The following is a 17,316-nucleotide window of genomic DNA, read 5'->3' on the forward strand; positions in this document are numbered from 1 at the left end:
GTGCTTACACAACTACTTATCAACCTGCCATGTAAGAAAGGCAGATTTGTTTTGTTTGACATTAAGGGAATTTCTCACAGAAGTTTTTACCTTTAAATTTAGAAGCATATGCACACTAAAATTGTTTTCAGAGCGGTTAAACTGTGTTCGATTGGGCACCAAAATTGCCCACACCAGCTGTTAGAGTTTCAGCTGATGTGGTTCACTTTCACTCTGCCAGCTGTTCTCCTCCTCACCTGTGGTGGCGCTGCACCGAGAACCAATAAAGGAAATGACATAAAAACCTCTGAAGAAGAAGTGAACGCAACTTCTATCTTCATGAAATGTAAGCATAAATGGAGTGGTGTGAGATTTCTATCATTGAAGGATTTCTCTTCTGTCTTTGGCAAAAGACCTCGAGACATTTCTGCCGCTAGCACTAGACTCTTATGTTTGTTTTAGTTGTATTTACCCAGAATGCCCTGCACTGTATTCTGCTTCTTGCTTTTTGGAGAGGTCTACGGTTCTACGGTTCACTTGGCATTCACATATGTATTCAAACTGTGCTAGAGTTCGCGTTTCTGGTTCCTATCAAAGTTTGATTACGCATTCGCACCTTCCCAAACGAACTGGACCTACTAGACAAACAAACTGGAGTTTGATTAAAGCATACTAAACTGGGCTGGTGTGAACGCACACTAACATTAAGATTAAGCTAAAAAGGTGTGTGTGCTCGAGCAAGGCAGTCTAAAAACCCAATCCCCAAATTCAGTTCTGTTACAACAAATGGGCCAAAGTCCCAGCAAACTGTTGGGAGATGATTGTAGAAGGAATCTCAAAATATTTGATACAAAACGTGTTTAAAAGGCAATTTTAATCGCCAAAAACCAATGAAATGTATGTGAATTTTTAAATTTGAAAAGATTTGAACAAAGAAAAACAAACAAAAGATGTTTTACCCGATTGTTTTGGCATGTTTCAAATAGAAATTCTTTTGTTGATCCCAATTGACTTAAAACAGGAAAAGTTTAGCCTTGTCTTTGGACAGAAGCTAAATTACATTTCTACCATATTGAGTGAAAAAAACAGTTAAGTTAAAAATATAGATAAGATTCATTTAACAAAACAAATTCTAAATTTAAATGCAAAATTATCAACATAAATCCAACCTAAAACCTAAACGAAAACATGAAAGTCCGTAAGAATCTCAAAATATCATTCATGCTTTAAGCTTCAGAAAAGAAAAGAAACCCAAACATACCTTTTCTTCCATACCAGCTCTTCTGGGACATCTCTCGCTTTTGAGAAAAAAAAAATCCTACTTCCATGTTTCCCCAAGTGGATTCATTTTAAATTATTAATGCTTTTACGTTTTTATTTGGTTCAACATGAAATAATAATCTTCTGGTAATCCAGACGAAGCTTGTTACGGTGGAAAAATAAAGTAAAAGTTTTTATAAATCTAACACGCAGGACATTAAAAACGTCCTTTGACGAGCTACACTCCCATTTGATTTTTCTTTTATAGCATTGCTATTTTTGTATAGCAAGACAGGAAGTTTTTTTTAATGTTCTGTGTTTCCATCATTATTACTCTGTGCCTTGTCTCCAGGGAGTCCCTGGGATCCTTGTGCCTGGAAGGTACCCCTTAGGGCCCAATCTGTTGGTGCGCGTGTTGTTGTGAATCCCGTTAACCCAGAGTTTCCTCTGCCAGGCAAATTTACTGGGAAGTTCCCAAAGGAATATTCCAGAGTTCTCACACTGTGATTAATCAAAAGAATTTGTATGTATGTTGTTTTTTCTTATTTCTGATAAATTGTTGTGTTTTTCATTATTAATTTTTTCCCCCCGCTACAGTTTTCATAAATGTATCATGAACCAAAGGAAGATTATGCAGCATGTCAGATTATGCCACTTCAGAACATTCTGAGCAGTCTGAGCCAAATACGAGCATTCTGAATCCAAATGTTGAATTTATTACTAGATAATTGCCACATGTTTTGTCATCTGTCTACCTGTTTTTGTTTCTTTTTCCTCCTGTCATCTGTTTCTCCTCTTCTACCCACCAAACCGTAGCCGGGGGACATGCGGGCTTCAGTTGTGCTTTGTCTAAGGAACACACACCCACCCACACACCTTCAGGTTTTAATTATGCATAACTCCCACCCCCGTGTGCTTTGCTTGCGCTACGTATTCCTTCACATCTGAAGCGATGTGATTGGAAAGAGGTGGGCTCTGGCAGACGTGGAAGTGATTCATGCGAGTTGCGGTTTTTTTTTCTTTTTTTTCTTTTTAAGTCGACAATCTTCAAAGCAGGAAATACATTGGTGACCTGACATAGATCCAAAAACCATTTGGAAGCATTTTGTACTCGATAGGACTTGAGAGTTACACACCTAGGAGTTAGTTTGAAACCAATAGCCTGTAGAAGATTTTAAACCAAATCCTCATTGTTCTCAACACATCATCTAGCCAGACCTCTGTTTTGATCTGTCTGAAGTTTATAAATGTCGTGGTCGAAGATGGAAGTGCATTTCATCACCATTTCTCCTGCCACTTTGTACAAGGAGTTCTGTTCTTGAACTTCTCCTGAAGGATGAAATGTTGTGGCCACAGCAAACAGCGTTCTTGTTGTGGCCAAATTTCTCAGTTCTTATGGAACATCTTCAGACTTTATCATTCAGCTGGCTGGAAGGAATACACTTTCCCTTCACATTTAGGAATTACATAATTTGGCATTTCACAAAAACATCTCTTGTGTTTGACTCTTTGCTCCGATCCGATTTTACTTGACATACAGGTTCTGACTTTATGGTCCGCCTTCGGACCGCTGGCATCGTGAACAAGCATCAACTGCTAATCCTACAAACAAAACGTTTACAATTTCCTCTTGTCAAATAGGAAGCGGGTCACTTTACTTTACAATGGTTCTCTTCCATTCTTATTTAGGACCTTTCTTTTCTCTCGTTGAGAAAGTTTGCTAACTGCTTTACACCAGGACTATAACGCCACATTACTCTTCAGAACCCAACTGAACAAGTATCAAATTGGATGCTGTTTTCCCATGCAATCACCACCATCACCACTTCATGGCTTTACATGCATTTGGCCAGAAGCAGGTGGACCGCATCACCACCTTTATGTCGTCTTTCAGTGTTATTTTAAAATCTGAGAGCTAAAAATCTCTTGCTGTGGTGTTTCCAGAACAAGATGAGGAGAAGGAGTCGCTTGCTCTATATAAGTAGGCTCCTCTCATCCAGCCTCCTGTGCGTTTCATCTCTCTTTATCCTTCAGTACACCACCCACAATGTTCTCAACTGCTGTCTTAGTCACCAAATACTCCGTTCTGGCTGCTCTTCTGCTCCAGTTGCTGCTCAGTCTGTGCAGCCGCCTCTGGAGGCCTTTGGGGAGTCGAGAGGTAATTACGCAGAGGTGTCTTTCTTCATCCACAAATAGAGGCTATGTGCTCCCTGCTTCTTGTCCAGTCTTCATCAGCGTGTTGCAGAGCTAATGACTATGGCCGCCACATGAGATGGTGTGGACTGTGAGGACATTAGCGGTTAAACGTTATAGGAGAGCTCATTTTTTCACATCTCAAGTGCCTAGCAGAAAGGTTTGCAATGTGCACCGACTACCTTGGACTCCAAAGACGTGGTGACTTTGAACAAAAACACCATGTTTTCACACTACTGGAGGGTAAATATTTAATGCAAATCAACTGCGCTCTGTTTTGGGCCGTGATTGAAAGGTTTACACTGTATTTTTCAGGAGCAAACATTGGATATTTTTTTTTTTTTCTCTCCGAAGAGTTTTTGCGGCGCTAGTGGCTCGGATTTTTTGCGACAGTAGGCAGACAGGAAAGAGGGCAAGGACATGCGGCAAAGGTCGCCGGGACCAGGAGTCCAACCTGCGACGTCCACGTCGAGGACCAAGGCCTCCAAACGCAGGGCGCGCTAGCCCCCTACGCCACCACAGCACGCCTCAAACATTGGATATGTAACGGTGAAAGAGTTGCAGCATTTCCTCCAAAAGGTGGACACTTAGTGACTGCTGTGTGCTGGAGTGTGTACGCACAGTTCAGCTTTATAAGGACTTCTTTTGGTAACTAGGCCTATTTATTTCCCCTCACTGTAAACTTGGCTAATATACTTAAACGGAATTGAGCTTTGGTTATGGGTTGACTCCCTTATGACAAACAATACATAAATAACATTTACTTATTTTGAATTTATAGTGGAGGTGGGCATTTAATGAATCATTTATTATTTTTTGTGAAAAATGATAAGAGGGCTGTGATAATCATTGTGATAATCATTTTTGATTCATTATTAACACAATAAATTTTAGGTAATGTTAAAAAAAATTGACTAAAAACTTATTTTTACTATTTCTCCCATTTTTCTTCACGAGAGCATCAAAAATATCAATAAATTCGACAGTATGATTAAATGAAGACTCTTTTTTGCATCTTAGTGACTTAAACCACACTTCTTCATGTATGTGGTTATTTTAAATCTTGATGTTTTTCAAGAGCAGTATTTATGTTTATTCCACTATGGTATGCAAAAAAAGAAGAAATAAATAGTCTTTTTAACATCATTTTTATTATTATTGGAATAGTACTACAAAATATTGTGATAAAATTCCAAATCCATATCGCCCAGCCCTACTTTTTATATGTAGACCGATAAAATAAAATGTGCAATGAGTGACTGCTTTTGTCTAAAACAACTTTGACTTTCAGTTTTTTACTATTTTTCACTACCGCTGTGCTTCTAAGCTTCCATTTAAACAACACTTCCAGTTTTTTTATTTGCTAATTAAACAACAGCTTAAAGAACAAAAAATAATAAGCCTTAAAAATCCAGACACAGTCTTCCATCGTGTGAAATTCAGCCATTATAAATACAGGCAGATCCCACACATCCTGGACATAAACTATTTCGACTTTAGCATGTGTGCACTAACTCAACTTTCTCTTCTTATATCTATTTATAGTCACATAAAACAGCACAAACTTAGCAAATAAAGCTGACTCTGATGGATCTTAGTTCTGATTAGATGTTTCAGGGCCCCTAAGATCTCCTGACAAACACACGGGGCCTCTCTTTCCCTCTAAAAATCAGAGCGTTTGATTGATAGATGAGGTGGCTGCTGTTGTGTGTGACAGCTTGTCTCTGTATTAGATCTTCTGAATGAATCATGTGCCTGTTTCTCTGCGTGTGAAGCCTCTCTATTATCCATAATAGATTCATTTCTTATCTTGGATTCTCTCTAACTCTCTCCTTTGTGTCACCATGTCACACTGTGGCAGTCGGGTGTGTGTGAAGGAAAACCTAAATGATAAGGGTCGATTTCTTCCTGGAAAATGTAGTTCTATCTGGGGAAACTGCAAGTCATAAAGTACAAAATAAATAATAATGTAAATGATTTTCCATCTTGCTTCCAGCTCATGTTTTAAAATTATTTTTGTTAGATTTTTTTCTTCTTCTTTTCTCTCACTGTGAAAAGAAGCCATGAGTTAACTGAAGAATAAGGCTGAATGGAATATGAAAAATAATGATCTCCTGCGAATGCAGCGGCAATATTGCAGATTCAGAAAGCGCCATTAAGACAACACCAGCAGCCTCTCATTTGAATATTTAATACATATTCAGCTATTTTTTGCCAACTGTGAAGCAAACAGGAGCCGACAGGACCCCAAAAAACCCTCCGAGCCCTGCATTATTCAATCGAACAATCTCCCCTGTTTTCTGAGCAGTTAGCTCACTCAGCAGAGCGGAGAAGCAGAGGGTGACGTCAGCTCTAAGTGGTAGAAAACACACATGGGTCGTGTGTGTGTGTGTGTGTGTGTGTGTGTGTGTGTGTGTGTATTTGCATTGCTTGCAGCTCTGGAGCACATGTGACATTTCCTACACTACGTTCCTTCCTCTGGAGGTTTTTTTGTAATATTTTCCTTCATCACCTTGTCTCGCCCTCTTTGTCCTCCTCACTCCCCTCATTCTCTTTTGTTGCCTCTGACCCCCCCCCCCCCCCCCCCTCCACCCAGGCCTGAAAGGATAAGGGTGTCGAGGATAAAAACAGCAGTCGCGGTCACATGAGAAGAAAATATTTTCCTCATTTTAATGCATGATCATTGTTAAAAGACAGAAAAATTCATTTTCTTTTTGATCTTTATAAAACTCCACCATTCTGATTGTGAAACACGGTAGTGGCTTTGGGTGCACCGATTGCAGTTTTCTGGCCGATCACCGATTTTTAAAAAGCCTGAGCTGATCCCAATTTCAAAAGTAAGGAAATGGGGTTTGATTTATCGGAGCGCAACTAATAGTGGCAGGATCATGCCATGGGGGAGAGGACAGGAGTTTTTTGGTTTTTTTTTTTTTTTTAAAACAAGAACCAAAAATTGGGAGATAATTGAGGGAAAACTTGTCAGAGGCTTGTTCACCTTCCAACTTGACAATAATCCTAAACACAGAGTCAGAGCTATCACGCTTTAAAACAAAACTCACCTATAGAGCAGCAACGAATAATTTTCTAAACATGTACATAAAAAGTTATGCTATTAAAACTAAACAAAAACTTCTTTCTACTTTCAGATTTTAGAACAAAATGAATCTTCTATGTCAAAAGGAAAAATAATGATTTTTTTGAATGAGGTTGAAGTATAGATGGAAAAATGAAGAATGGGTAGCATAGTTTGAGACTACTTTTAAAAGTCTGTCATAAATATTAAAAGCAGATTTTGCATTAAAAAAAATACAGGAAAAACACCTAAAATGACAATTTCTTGTTGCATTCATAAACAAAAACATTTCCTTTTTGGTTTTGCCTAGTCAAAGCCCAGACCTACTCTCTTTAAGAACCTTTAGCATCTTAGGTAATCCCTGCGGATATTTACATGAATCAATATGTGCAATTATTAACGTTGGAGATCTTCTAAATTAAGTCCAACAATAATAATACCAAAGATTTAGTAAATTGCAGATTATTGTGGTTTAAAATTAGATCATTTGTAGCCACATCTGACCTGCTTTTAACATTCATATAGAACAAAGGCCTGAAGAATAAAAAGGAGGGCTCATAATATTCTAATGTTCTGAATGTAAGATAAAAAAAAAAAAAAAGATCTGATTTGGAGAAGCGCTGGAGACACATCTACATACTTCTTTGTCTGACCGCGCTTGAATAGCACACGGAACTTAAGAGACCTGAAAAGTAATTTCCTCTCTGAATCATCCCCATTTTTTCTCCCAGCGCGCGCTCGAGCTCGCGCGAGACAAGGCTTTTAAACGAGCACAGCAGTCTTCAGTGACATCCAAGTCGGGCTTTAGGGTTTTTTTTCTTTTCCTTTTTATTCTTGTCTTCAAACTGTCAGCTACTTGTTGTCATGGCAGCGTTATGTCAGCGGAGTCTCTCGGTGTGTGCGGATGTTTCGGTGCCCGCGCGTGTATGTGTGTGTGTGTGTGTGTGTGTGTGTGCCTGAGGTGATGCTAACAGATACAGCTGTTGGGGTGAGATGTAGCTTATTGACCGCTGACACCCTCCTGACATTTTCCCCCTCACGCGCCGCAGCATGTGCGCGCGTGGCTCGCGTGTTTATTTTACGCAGAGCACAAGTGGACACGGACACGTGGAAGTCTTTTATTGCAGCTGGAATTCTGGACGGCTTTGTTCCCTAACAGAAAACCTGAATAAATATTGCGAGAAATGCGAGTTTAGGCAGAGAAAAGGTTGAGGTTGTTGCTTTTATTATAAGCAGTGCTTAATTTGAGCCTGTCCAGTAAAGAGGAGGGTGAAAGAGATGTTGGCTCAGCTGCTTTATAGGCTGATGTTGTTCCCACTCTACATTTGTGCTCTTTCTCTTTATTTTCAACATACTGACAGCTATTAGGAGCTGAAGGAGCCAGCGTTCTGCAGCTGGAGCTGAAGAAAAATGAAGGATTGCATCATGTCTGATGTATCTGTCAAACTGTTGTATTTGGACACTTCTGAGCCGCTTTTGTTTTAGTTTGGATTTTTGTTCCTAAAACGCATTTTTATAAGAACCTAATAGGGATGCACGTGCCGATACTTTCATGTGAAGCCAATATTGTCCATTGATCTTATGCAAAGGTTTAAAAATCAACCACTGTCCTCTTTATGAAATGACCACCCATATAGTCATCTCTGCACATTCACAGTTAACAATAGTTACCCCTCTGTTGTCAACTCAACCATTTTCTTGCTATATTTTCCAACATTTCAGACAAAAAAAAATTGGTATTGATCAAAATCAGAACCAGCAGGTCTGGCTGTTTAAGGATCGGCAATTATCCAGAAAACAGCAGTCGTTGCACCTGTTGAACCTAAATCTGAATGATTTTCCCCTTGTGATGCAACAAAAACAACTTAAAGTTACATGGGCATCATTCTGAAATGTAGTACACGTGTAAAATGTTTTTAGCTATGTGATTTCTAGATCTACATCAAATACAACTACCTAGAAAAGCTGCAGCGCATCCAAGATGAAGCTTGTTTTGCCCATGTCTCCATCGTCCACACAAACGTCCACATCCAGGAATGTAAAGCCGGTGACAGTTGAACCATCTGCTCTGACCTCATTATGCCCATTGTCTTTACTGTACACTGTAGCACAGTACCCAACACAAACATAGGCTTCATGAATTACAGGGATTTAGCTGTGTAATTGTATTATTCACCCATGTCAGTTCTTACAATAAATTTGTGATCAGGATGCCTTCTCTTGATGATGAAGGCAGGAGGAGTTCATTTTTCATTTAAACACCCATCTTTATCATCAGTCTTTTGAAAAAAATAAATAGGGCACTCATAATTTAGTATTTTTTGGACATATTTGGACATATAGATATCATTTTTGCCAATACTGACAAAGTCATCAGGCGCACATGACTGTTTCATCTTTGCTCATCATTTTGAAGGAAGTTTCCATCGTTTAGAGCTTTGACAAGTCAGCCTTGACAATTTTTATATCAGATAATAGCTCTTTTGAGCATTATATAACTGATTTAACCCAATGACTATTAGACATGGGATTAGTTTGGCCTTTTGAAATGAAGCATACAGAAAATTTCAAAATAAAAGCCTTGAATATTTTTACATCAACTACTTGTGTTTTGAGCATTATATAACTGATTTAACCCAATGACTATTATACATGGGATTAGTTGGTCCTTTGAAATGAAGCTTAACAAAAATTTCAAAATAAAAGCCTTGACAATTTTTACATCATGTAATTGCTCTTTTGGGCTTTATGTGACTGGTTTATCCAAAGCACTGTTACACAATGGAAGAGAGTGGGCCTTTAATATGAAGCTTGATGCAAATTGCAATATAAAAGCCTCAACATGCCCCTGAGGTTAGTGCACCGCCGCAGGCGGTGCAATAATATTATTCTGCATTATCTTTTTCTCCCAGGTTAGGGAACTGCCTTGCGCAGCAAGGCAGTTCATTAGCATTAGCATTTTAGCTTAAATAAGCTATTAGCTATTTATTTGACTTATTAGCCATGTTTAGTATACTGAATGGAGTAAGTCCATTATAGAGAACATCCTAGTGATGTCCCACATGCTAGTGACAGCAATGATGCTAACATTAGCATTTTTGCTAATTTTAGCTGATACACTTACTTTATCATACTGAACGGTGCAAGTCCATGTTAGTCAACATTCTTGTCATTGTCCTCATATGATTGCAGCTTTCTGTAGCATTGATGCTAATTTCTAGCATCAGAACGCTGGGTCCAAACCGACGGGCACACTTTGGCAGGCCCCAGTTAAATTTCTTCAGGAATTTTCTAGTATCATGTTATAATGTTATTCCCTCAGCAAAAACACACCTGGAGTGTTTCATGTCTGTTTGAGAAATCCTTTAATCTCCCACAGGTGCCTAAATGCTTGTTCTCACTTCACCTTTTCCATGAAGTTCCTCCTTAGAACTGCAGGATGCCCAGATTCATAAAGCAGCCCCCCCACCCCCACTCTGCTCCCCCAGACTTGTGGCATCAGCAATTAGTTAACACCTGGTGGAACCTGAATCAATGAGTACCTGACAAACTGAGAGTAAAAGAATCAGACTTCTAGCGCAAGTCAAAGTCCTCTCTACCACAGAAATACTCTGATTACTCTGTAGTTAATGAGCTGAGTACTGAGAACTGCTGGATTGCTTGTGGCATGGCATCCAAATAATAATCTTGTCTTGAACATGAGCCAGGCAGAAAAGATTATTGTAATTTTCAGGAGAAACCAGAAATTGTCAAGCTCTAGTTTTGTTGCTCTTCACTGTTGAAGTGAATGTGAACATCATGGTCAGATCTGCCTTCAAAGAGAAGATTGTAGGAGGTTAGGATTCTGTTAAATTCAGGAGAGTGTTTCCACCACCAGTTGAGGTTAAACCCACACATCTAACGTTGCGTCATACTAGTGCGACGACGAAAGTGATGCACTAGTACGTCTCGTGAGTCAAGCAATGGTGTTTTTCTGTCCCACAATCAATGGACTGTGTTGTGTAGCAGTAGCTCCACCCTAACCGCACCATACCATTGTCCTATAGACCTACAATTGAAGGGGGACCAGGAATGGTGTCGTACAAGCCGATTGTAAGGGTCACTTGTACAATGGACCATACTGAACCTTTAGTAGAACTGGATCTTGCAGTAAGACAAAGACCCAAAATGTACCAGTAAATTCAACAAAGAACTGAGAGTCTGAGAGTCAATACACTGTAAAGGCCTAGTCAATGCCCATTTCCTGATTGTGCTGAGGTGAACTGAAACATGCCTTACCGTGCAAGATATGCGTCAAACATCTCAAAGTGTCAATCCTACAAACACGAATGTGTAGACATAATAAACGAAACCATACGCATCCAGCAGACAGCTGTGATCATGTGACTGAATGCAGGTTCAGATCAGGCGCGCTATCATGAATAAATTCACACAAACACACACAATCGCTGTCTGGAATTTCAGCCAAGAGCCTACAATATTGACATGTGCTCATATTTTATTTACAAGTTGCTGCTTTTTGTTGTTGTTGTTGCATTTCACATAAGGTTCATTTTTAATGAAGCTTTAACATATGAAGAAGCGCTCTGGCTTTGTCTTTCATGTTACGGCCCTCTGACTGAATGTTGTGCTGCTGCTGGTTTGGCTTTGAGTTTTGTTTGTCTCCATGTTTTCGTGTGTTCATCCTCTCTTACATAATTCATGTGAAAAGCATCCTTATAAAACAGAAAAACACACACACCAACACCGCATCAGTGACTTCCAGCACAATCCACGCTGCACCGTTTTGAAAAAATAAAACAAAGACATACATGTAGAAGATTATTCAGCCAATAGCTCATTTAGTCATAAACATAAAAAAAAAATATTCAGAGACTATCCCCCTGCCACTTCACTGAGCGGCTCATCGGCCTCGGATTCTTTTCTGTACAACTTTGCTGTGAGCATAGCTGGTGCGTGTGAGTGGGCACATACTCAAACTACTGATAAGACCCTTTTTTTCCCTAATTCAAGCAATGGAAAGCATTAGGCGTTTTCACTACAGCTTTGTACTTTTTAATGTTGTACCAAATCATATAATCACAATGAAAACTATTCCTCTGCAGTAAAAACTCAAAAATCTTTCTACAATCTTCCAAAAAGATCTAGTTTTGTTTCGTCAGTCCACATAATATTTTTCCAAACGTCAAATCATCTGGGGAACTCTTTAAACAGATCTTTGTGTTATTTTTGGTTGTTTTTCACCCTCAATGCTGTTTTTGCCCAGTATCTTTTCTTATTGTTGAATCATGAACACTTATCTGATGCTGGCAGTGCTTCTCATGTTGAGCTGGTTTTTTTCGGGACCTAATGGATGAATAATCACTGCTTTCTTGGAGTAATTTTAGGCTGGACACTAAAAAGTTCCCCACTTTTCCATGTCTTCATCTGTGGATAATGATTCCCACTGTGGTTCTCTGGAATCCCAAAGTCTCTGTTCCTAAATGGTTTTGTACTCAGTCCATATTGAGCTGCGGCTGCCACTAAATATATCTTAAATGGTTTTTTCTCTCAGACTTTTAGGGTATTGACTTGTAGTCTCTCTATGCTTCTTTCTCTCCTCTTATCTACTGTCCCTTTAAATCTTTTCCACAGCTTTCTACCTTTCTTTTCTCCATTTCTTTTCTGTATCTGTGTCCATTACATTTGAAATACACACAAAGAAATTTCTAATATATATTTTTTAATGTATACAAGTCTTAATGCTTCACTTGTGAAAGTACATCTCTCAGGAATTGTTGGCACTCAGACAATAATTCTGACACAACAAAAATAAATAGCTTTGTAACCCTTTTCAGACTGATTGATGTTATTGATTTTCTTTAGATCAGGTCATGATGTGTTGTTAGACTACTTGAGGCTTAAGGATGACATCATCCTAATCTTTAGCTCAGATTCTGCCAGTATCATAACACATTTTCTTGTCAAAGGAAGCATGTTGATAAAATGAAAAAGATTACTTTAAACCTAAAATCTACCGGAGGTATGAATAATTTTGAACTCAAATGTGAGTGCACTGCTTTTATAAATTTTTTTCTTTTTCTTTTAGCAGTACTAAGCTAGTTTTCATACCTACCTATAGGTAGCCTGAACCAGCAGAACTGGGGGAAGAGTTACCCATCCTGTAATGGCGCCCGGCAGTCTCCCGTGGACATCGACGAGATGTTTACCCAGGTCAGGATGCAGTTCCAGAACCTGCAGCTAGAGGGCTGGCACATACCCACATCGGAGTCCACCACCATCCAAAACAATGGGAAAACTGGTATGTTTAAAACCGCCTTCTTTCATAAGCATAAAATACCAAAACGAAAAAATTTTTAAGCAAATCCTCAAACTTGTGTATCCTAGTGAAGCCAGTGTCTCTACAACTTCATTTTTTTTCTGTACAAGCACCGTACTTAAAGGTGCAGTGTGTAACTTTAATAAAAACTAGTTTTTTAAATATTTCTTGAAATTATTTCTATGTCGTGGCAGTACGGTATGAGACATAATCTGTGAACTAACTACAAATAAACCAGTCAGAGCCAGAAGGAGGGTCTTAGTGCTGCCAATCACCTCCTCTCTATGCTCTATGACACGCTGCAGCTAGGAGATCCTGTTACAAATGCTGAGGCTAATTATCATTGCCACCAATTATGTAGAATTAATAGTTTTTCTGTAGCGTTAAGTTGTCACGAAAGGGTAGAGCCTCCCATGGCTGCAGCCTCAGGCACCTATCTACCCATGTCTTATGTTTTTATTTTTGTTCTTTCGGACTTGCTGTACTGATTTGTCTATTTCCCTCCAGGGGGGACTGTTGAAGGTATTCTATTCTGTTCTCCACCTTTATCACATTTAGCAGCGAATACATAAGATTGATTGACAGCGCTAAGCCCCTTCTCCTGGCTCTGATTGGTTGTTTTTGGTTGGGAGCGGTGCATTTCTTCAAATGGCAATAATAGCTCTGCAAGAAGGAGGTCGATCTCTTCACAGATTATTTGTCTATACTGTCACAACATAGTGACAGTTTTAACAAATATGTTAAAAACACATTTTTTAATACAAATTACATACTGCAGCTTTAACACCGCGGAAATATGTGGGAATATTTTTGATATAATGATTGTGTAAAGCAAGACTTGGTAATCCTGAGCGGTGGAAGGATTAAGTTTTTATAAGCCCCCTCAAAAAAAAGAAAAAACATAAAAAACGATCCACAGCTCCAAGATTAATGACACAGTGAGCTGTTGGGAAAGAAACAAGAAGCGAAAGAGACTATGTAATTGCAAGAAGAGCAATGAGAGAGACGGCAACGACCGAGGGATCATGTAATGAAAAGAGAAAAGATCGGTGCTGAGAGGCAGCGATGAAGAGAGGAGTCGCTAGAAAAGAGCAGGAGGGAGGAAAGCGAGTGGGGGAGCATGGACGATGTGAAGAGACGTGAAGTGATGTCTGAAGTGATAAACAGATGAAAGCTGTCTGAGCTACTCTATCCTCTCCATCTCTGCAATACTGCCTGAGCTGCAAGCCGTGTTGTGCCTCTGTGTGAGCGTTGTACGTTAGTGGTATGAAAGTGGAAATGGCAGAAATCACACACAGCTTGTATGATAAACTGGTCATAATTCTATATCCATATAAACTAAAGTGTTCATAAAACGTTAGGACACCCTTCATAAAAGCAAAGTAGGTTTTAGAATCTTAATATTTGACTTGAGGGAATAGTTTTAGACTCAACTGGTGTGTAATTGTAAAAAGATTTGCTTTTGAAATACCGACTCAGCCTATAAACTGCTGTTACACCGCTTCATATCTTGTTATACATGCTGGTGTATTGAAAGGCAAGTGTTATGAAGGGGATTTTGGTGAATGAGTTTTTTCATTTTGATGCTTTCTGAACAGTTGGCAACCAACTTATCTGGTAAAATAAACTGTAAAAATATATAAAAAGGTCCTTGCAGTTGTTCTAATTAGTGTATCCTTTGGGATCAAGGGTGTGGATTTCAGTGTTGCATTCAAGAACGGCTATATTACTTTTGCAATGACGTCAAATCTCATTGTCTGAAAACGAAACTTCAAATTTAAAATAAATTCAAATTAATCAGAAAGTACACGCCTTCAGTTTCAAGCATTCTGTATGCTGATGTGAGTAAATCTTCATCAGTCAAAACAACATGACGTTAAGTACTGTTATCAATTGGCTGTTGCTTCAATATCTGAGAAGTTGTGTAGAAGTGGCGCATGTGTTGCATAAATGGCATCTGCAAAATTAGGAGCTCATGCGACATATTTTTGCGTGTGTGTCAATTACTTTCATATTGATTTCTTAACATCTGAGAGCTTTTAATGATAGAAGCTTGTGAGAACTACTTGCTATTAGCTTAGTTCATCGATTTATTCACACCGTCATGGGCATGCTAGCCTATAACGATTGCTTCGGTGGGAAAAGAAGATCTTCTCCCAGCAAATAGTCCCAGAGTGGCACATTTAATGCTGCTTCAACACCATGAGTGCAGTCGGCTGCATGAACAACACGCATAAAGGCAACTTCTCTTCGCTCTGACTCCCAGATATAGCTCCCAGAGCTAAATATCTCTCATGAGAGACACACAAAGACTACATTTTATGTAACGGCTCTGTTGGGGTGTTAGTGGAATAAAAATCTGTCAGGATGTTGATTAAGCATCACTGAACGTTTAAAAGTTTCAGCACAAGTGAACTTCTAGTGGTGTGAAAATATATCTTGGCTTATGACGTGAAAAATCTACACACCAGCTCAACTGCTCACACTGTTACGGTCATTTCTGCTGCAATTCAGACTCTGCAGTGGTCTTTATTTGGATTTCAGGGTGTACATGTGTAGAGGAAGGTACTTTGGGAATCTCAGGGTGTTTTCACACTTGGTAATCCAGTAGACTCGGTTTGATTGGGGCTTGCTGGTTTGTTTCATGAACCATTAAGGAGCCAAAGTAAATTTATTTTCATTAAGATGAAGTTTTGTTCTGCTTAAGCGTTTGTTTTTATGAACATTTTAGTGGTCATCAACCTGGGAGGGGACTTCTTTGTAAGTGGAGGAGGGCTGAGTTCCAGGTTTCGTGTATCCAGACTCAGCTTCCATTGGGGGCGCTGCAATGCAACGTCAGATGGGTCTGAACACAGCCTGAACGGGATGAAATACCCTCTGGAGGTAAGTGTCAGCAGCACGCCACATTTTCTTCTCTGACGTTGACGTTAACGTTGACTTTGACTGTGTCACAGGTGCAGATTTACTGTTACAATCCCAATGAATTTCAAAGTTTAGACGACGCGATGGAGAATGGAGGAAGGGTGGCCGCCTTGGCCGTTCTCTTTGAGGTGAGGCGACCTGACTGTGGAACCCCCTACCTGTTTCTGTACCTCGCCTCAAATAAAGCAACAATACGATCTTTCTTTCATTTCCAGGTGAGCCTGGAGGACAATGGAAACTTCAGTCCTATAGTGGAAGCAGTCAGTGGTGTGAGCAGATATGGTAGGTCACTACATGAAAAGTCTGAGCTTGTTACAAAAGATGAAGATGGCAAATATTTTACAATAAAACACATACAGCTTATAGCTTTATCTTGTGTCCACTTCCTTTTAATCTGTACTTGCTGCTTTAGAGCCTGGATGTTATCCAGGCTCTATGGATGCTATCATCCACAGAGCTATCATCTAGCTCTATGGATGATCTTTTGAGTAAAATATTTATCTGCCCTTTTACTCAAACAGTATATGAGTAACGTAGGAGACTTTTTATGTGTAGATAATCCAAATGTATCTGGTAATTCTAGTGGTATTTGTTTTTTTAATCAATTTTATTTGTTGACTGCCTTTGTTGTTCTACTGTTGATATTGACATCGCCCAAATGTTATTTATCGGACCGATACCAATATGTTAAAAAAAATAAAATAATTTCGGCTGTTATCAATGTCAGTGCCGACATATCGTGCATCACTAGTTAATATTTTTTTTAATGTAGCATTGACTCTTCTGATAAGAATAATGATTTGAATGAATCACCTACAGAAATTCTGTGTTATAAACAGACTAGACAGCAGAATGGGAAGACTTGAGGTTTGACTCCAGTGATTAATTTCCCCAGGTAAGAGTGGGTCAGTGGACGCTATCACCTTGAGCTCCCTCCTGCCCAACGTCACCGATAAGTACTACATCTACAACGGCTCGCTGACCACTCCTCCCTGCTCTGAATCTGTAGAATGGATCGTCTTTAAACACACGACGCACATATCAGAACCACAGGTCAGTCACTCTCAAAATGTTTTTTTGTAGTTTTAGGAAGGACAGACATAAATAATGTATGTAATAATCAAATATCTGACATTTTTTAAAGTGGGATGAGAAGTGTTTTCTTACACTTGTTGCATTTTTTTATTGCATTGACGTGACAAGTTGACACCAAGAGTTTGCTAACTTTAGTGCGACTTTGTTGAGTCATAGGGTGAAAGATTTTTTCATAATCTGTTTAGTAAACTGTAAAAATAATAGAGTGCAGCCAATAATATTTAACATCAGGAGGTCTCAGAGTTATTCGGATTTATTAAGGGATCATAAAAATAACAGCCACCAGAACTAACAATAAATGTAAATGGGACTTTTTTAAATACCATAATGAAATTATGTGGAGTTAGAATATTTTTATGATATTTATTGTAATAATTAGTGACTTCAAAGTTTACGTAACATTCTTAAAAAACCTGGTGGTTGATGAAAAAAAAAAAGGAAACTTTGATAAATTACTTAAATTTCTCTCCCATCA

At 39.0% G+C, this 17,316-nt stretch overlaps 1 protein-coding gene across 2 annotated transcripts in view; it reads left to right on the top strand.

The window, feature by feature from the left end:
• ptprz1b (protein tyrosine phosphatase receptor type Z1b) overlaps window positions 1-17,316 on the top strand; it is a 62,066-nt gene that overhangs the window by 25,250 nt on the left and 19,500 nt on the right. For both annotated transcript variants that reach the window (XM_028044042.1, XM_028044043.1), the window contains exons 3-7: window positions 12,627-12,806; window positions 15,556-15,707; window positions 15,779-15,874; window positions 15,962-16,028; window positions 16,642-16,799. In XM_028044042.1, the coding sequence (XP_027899843.1) occupies window positions 12,627-12,806; window positions 15,556-15,707; window positions 15,779-15,874; window positions 15,962-16,028; window positions 16,642-16,799 (653 nt within the window). The remainder of the gene's footprint in view (window positions 1-12,626; window positions 12,807-15,555; window positions 15,708-15,778; window positions 15,875-15,961; window positions 16,029-16,641; window positions 16,800-17,316) is intronic.

Source organism: Xiphophorus couchianus, chromosome 17, assembly GCF_001444195.1.
Source record: "Xiphophorus couchianus chromosome 17, X_couchianus-1.0, whole genome shotgun sequence".
NCBI lineage: Eukaryota > Metazoa > Chordata > Actinopteri > Cyprinodontiformes > Poeciliidae > Xiphophorus > Xiphophorus couchianus.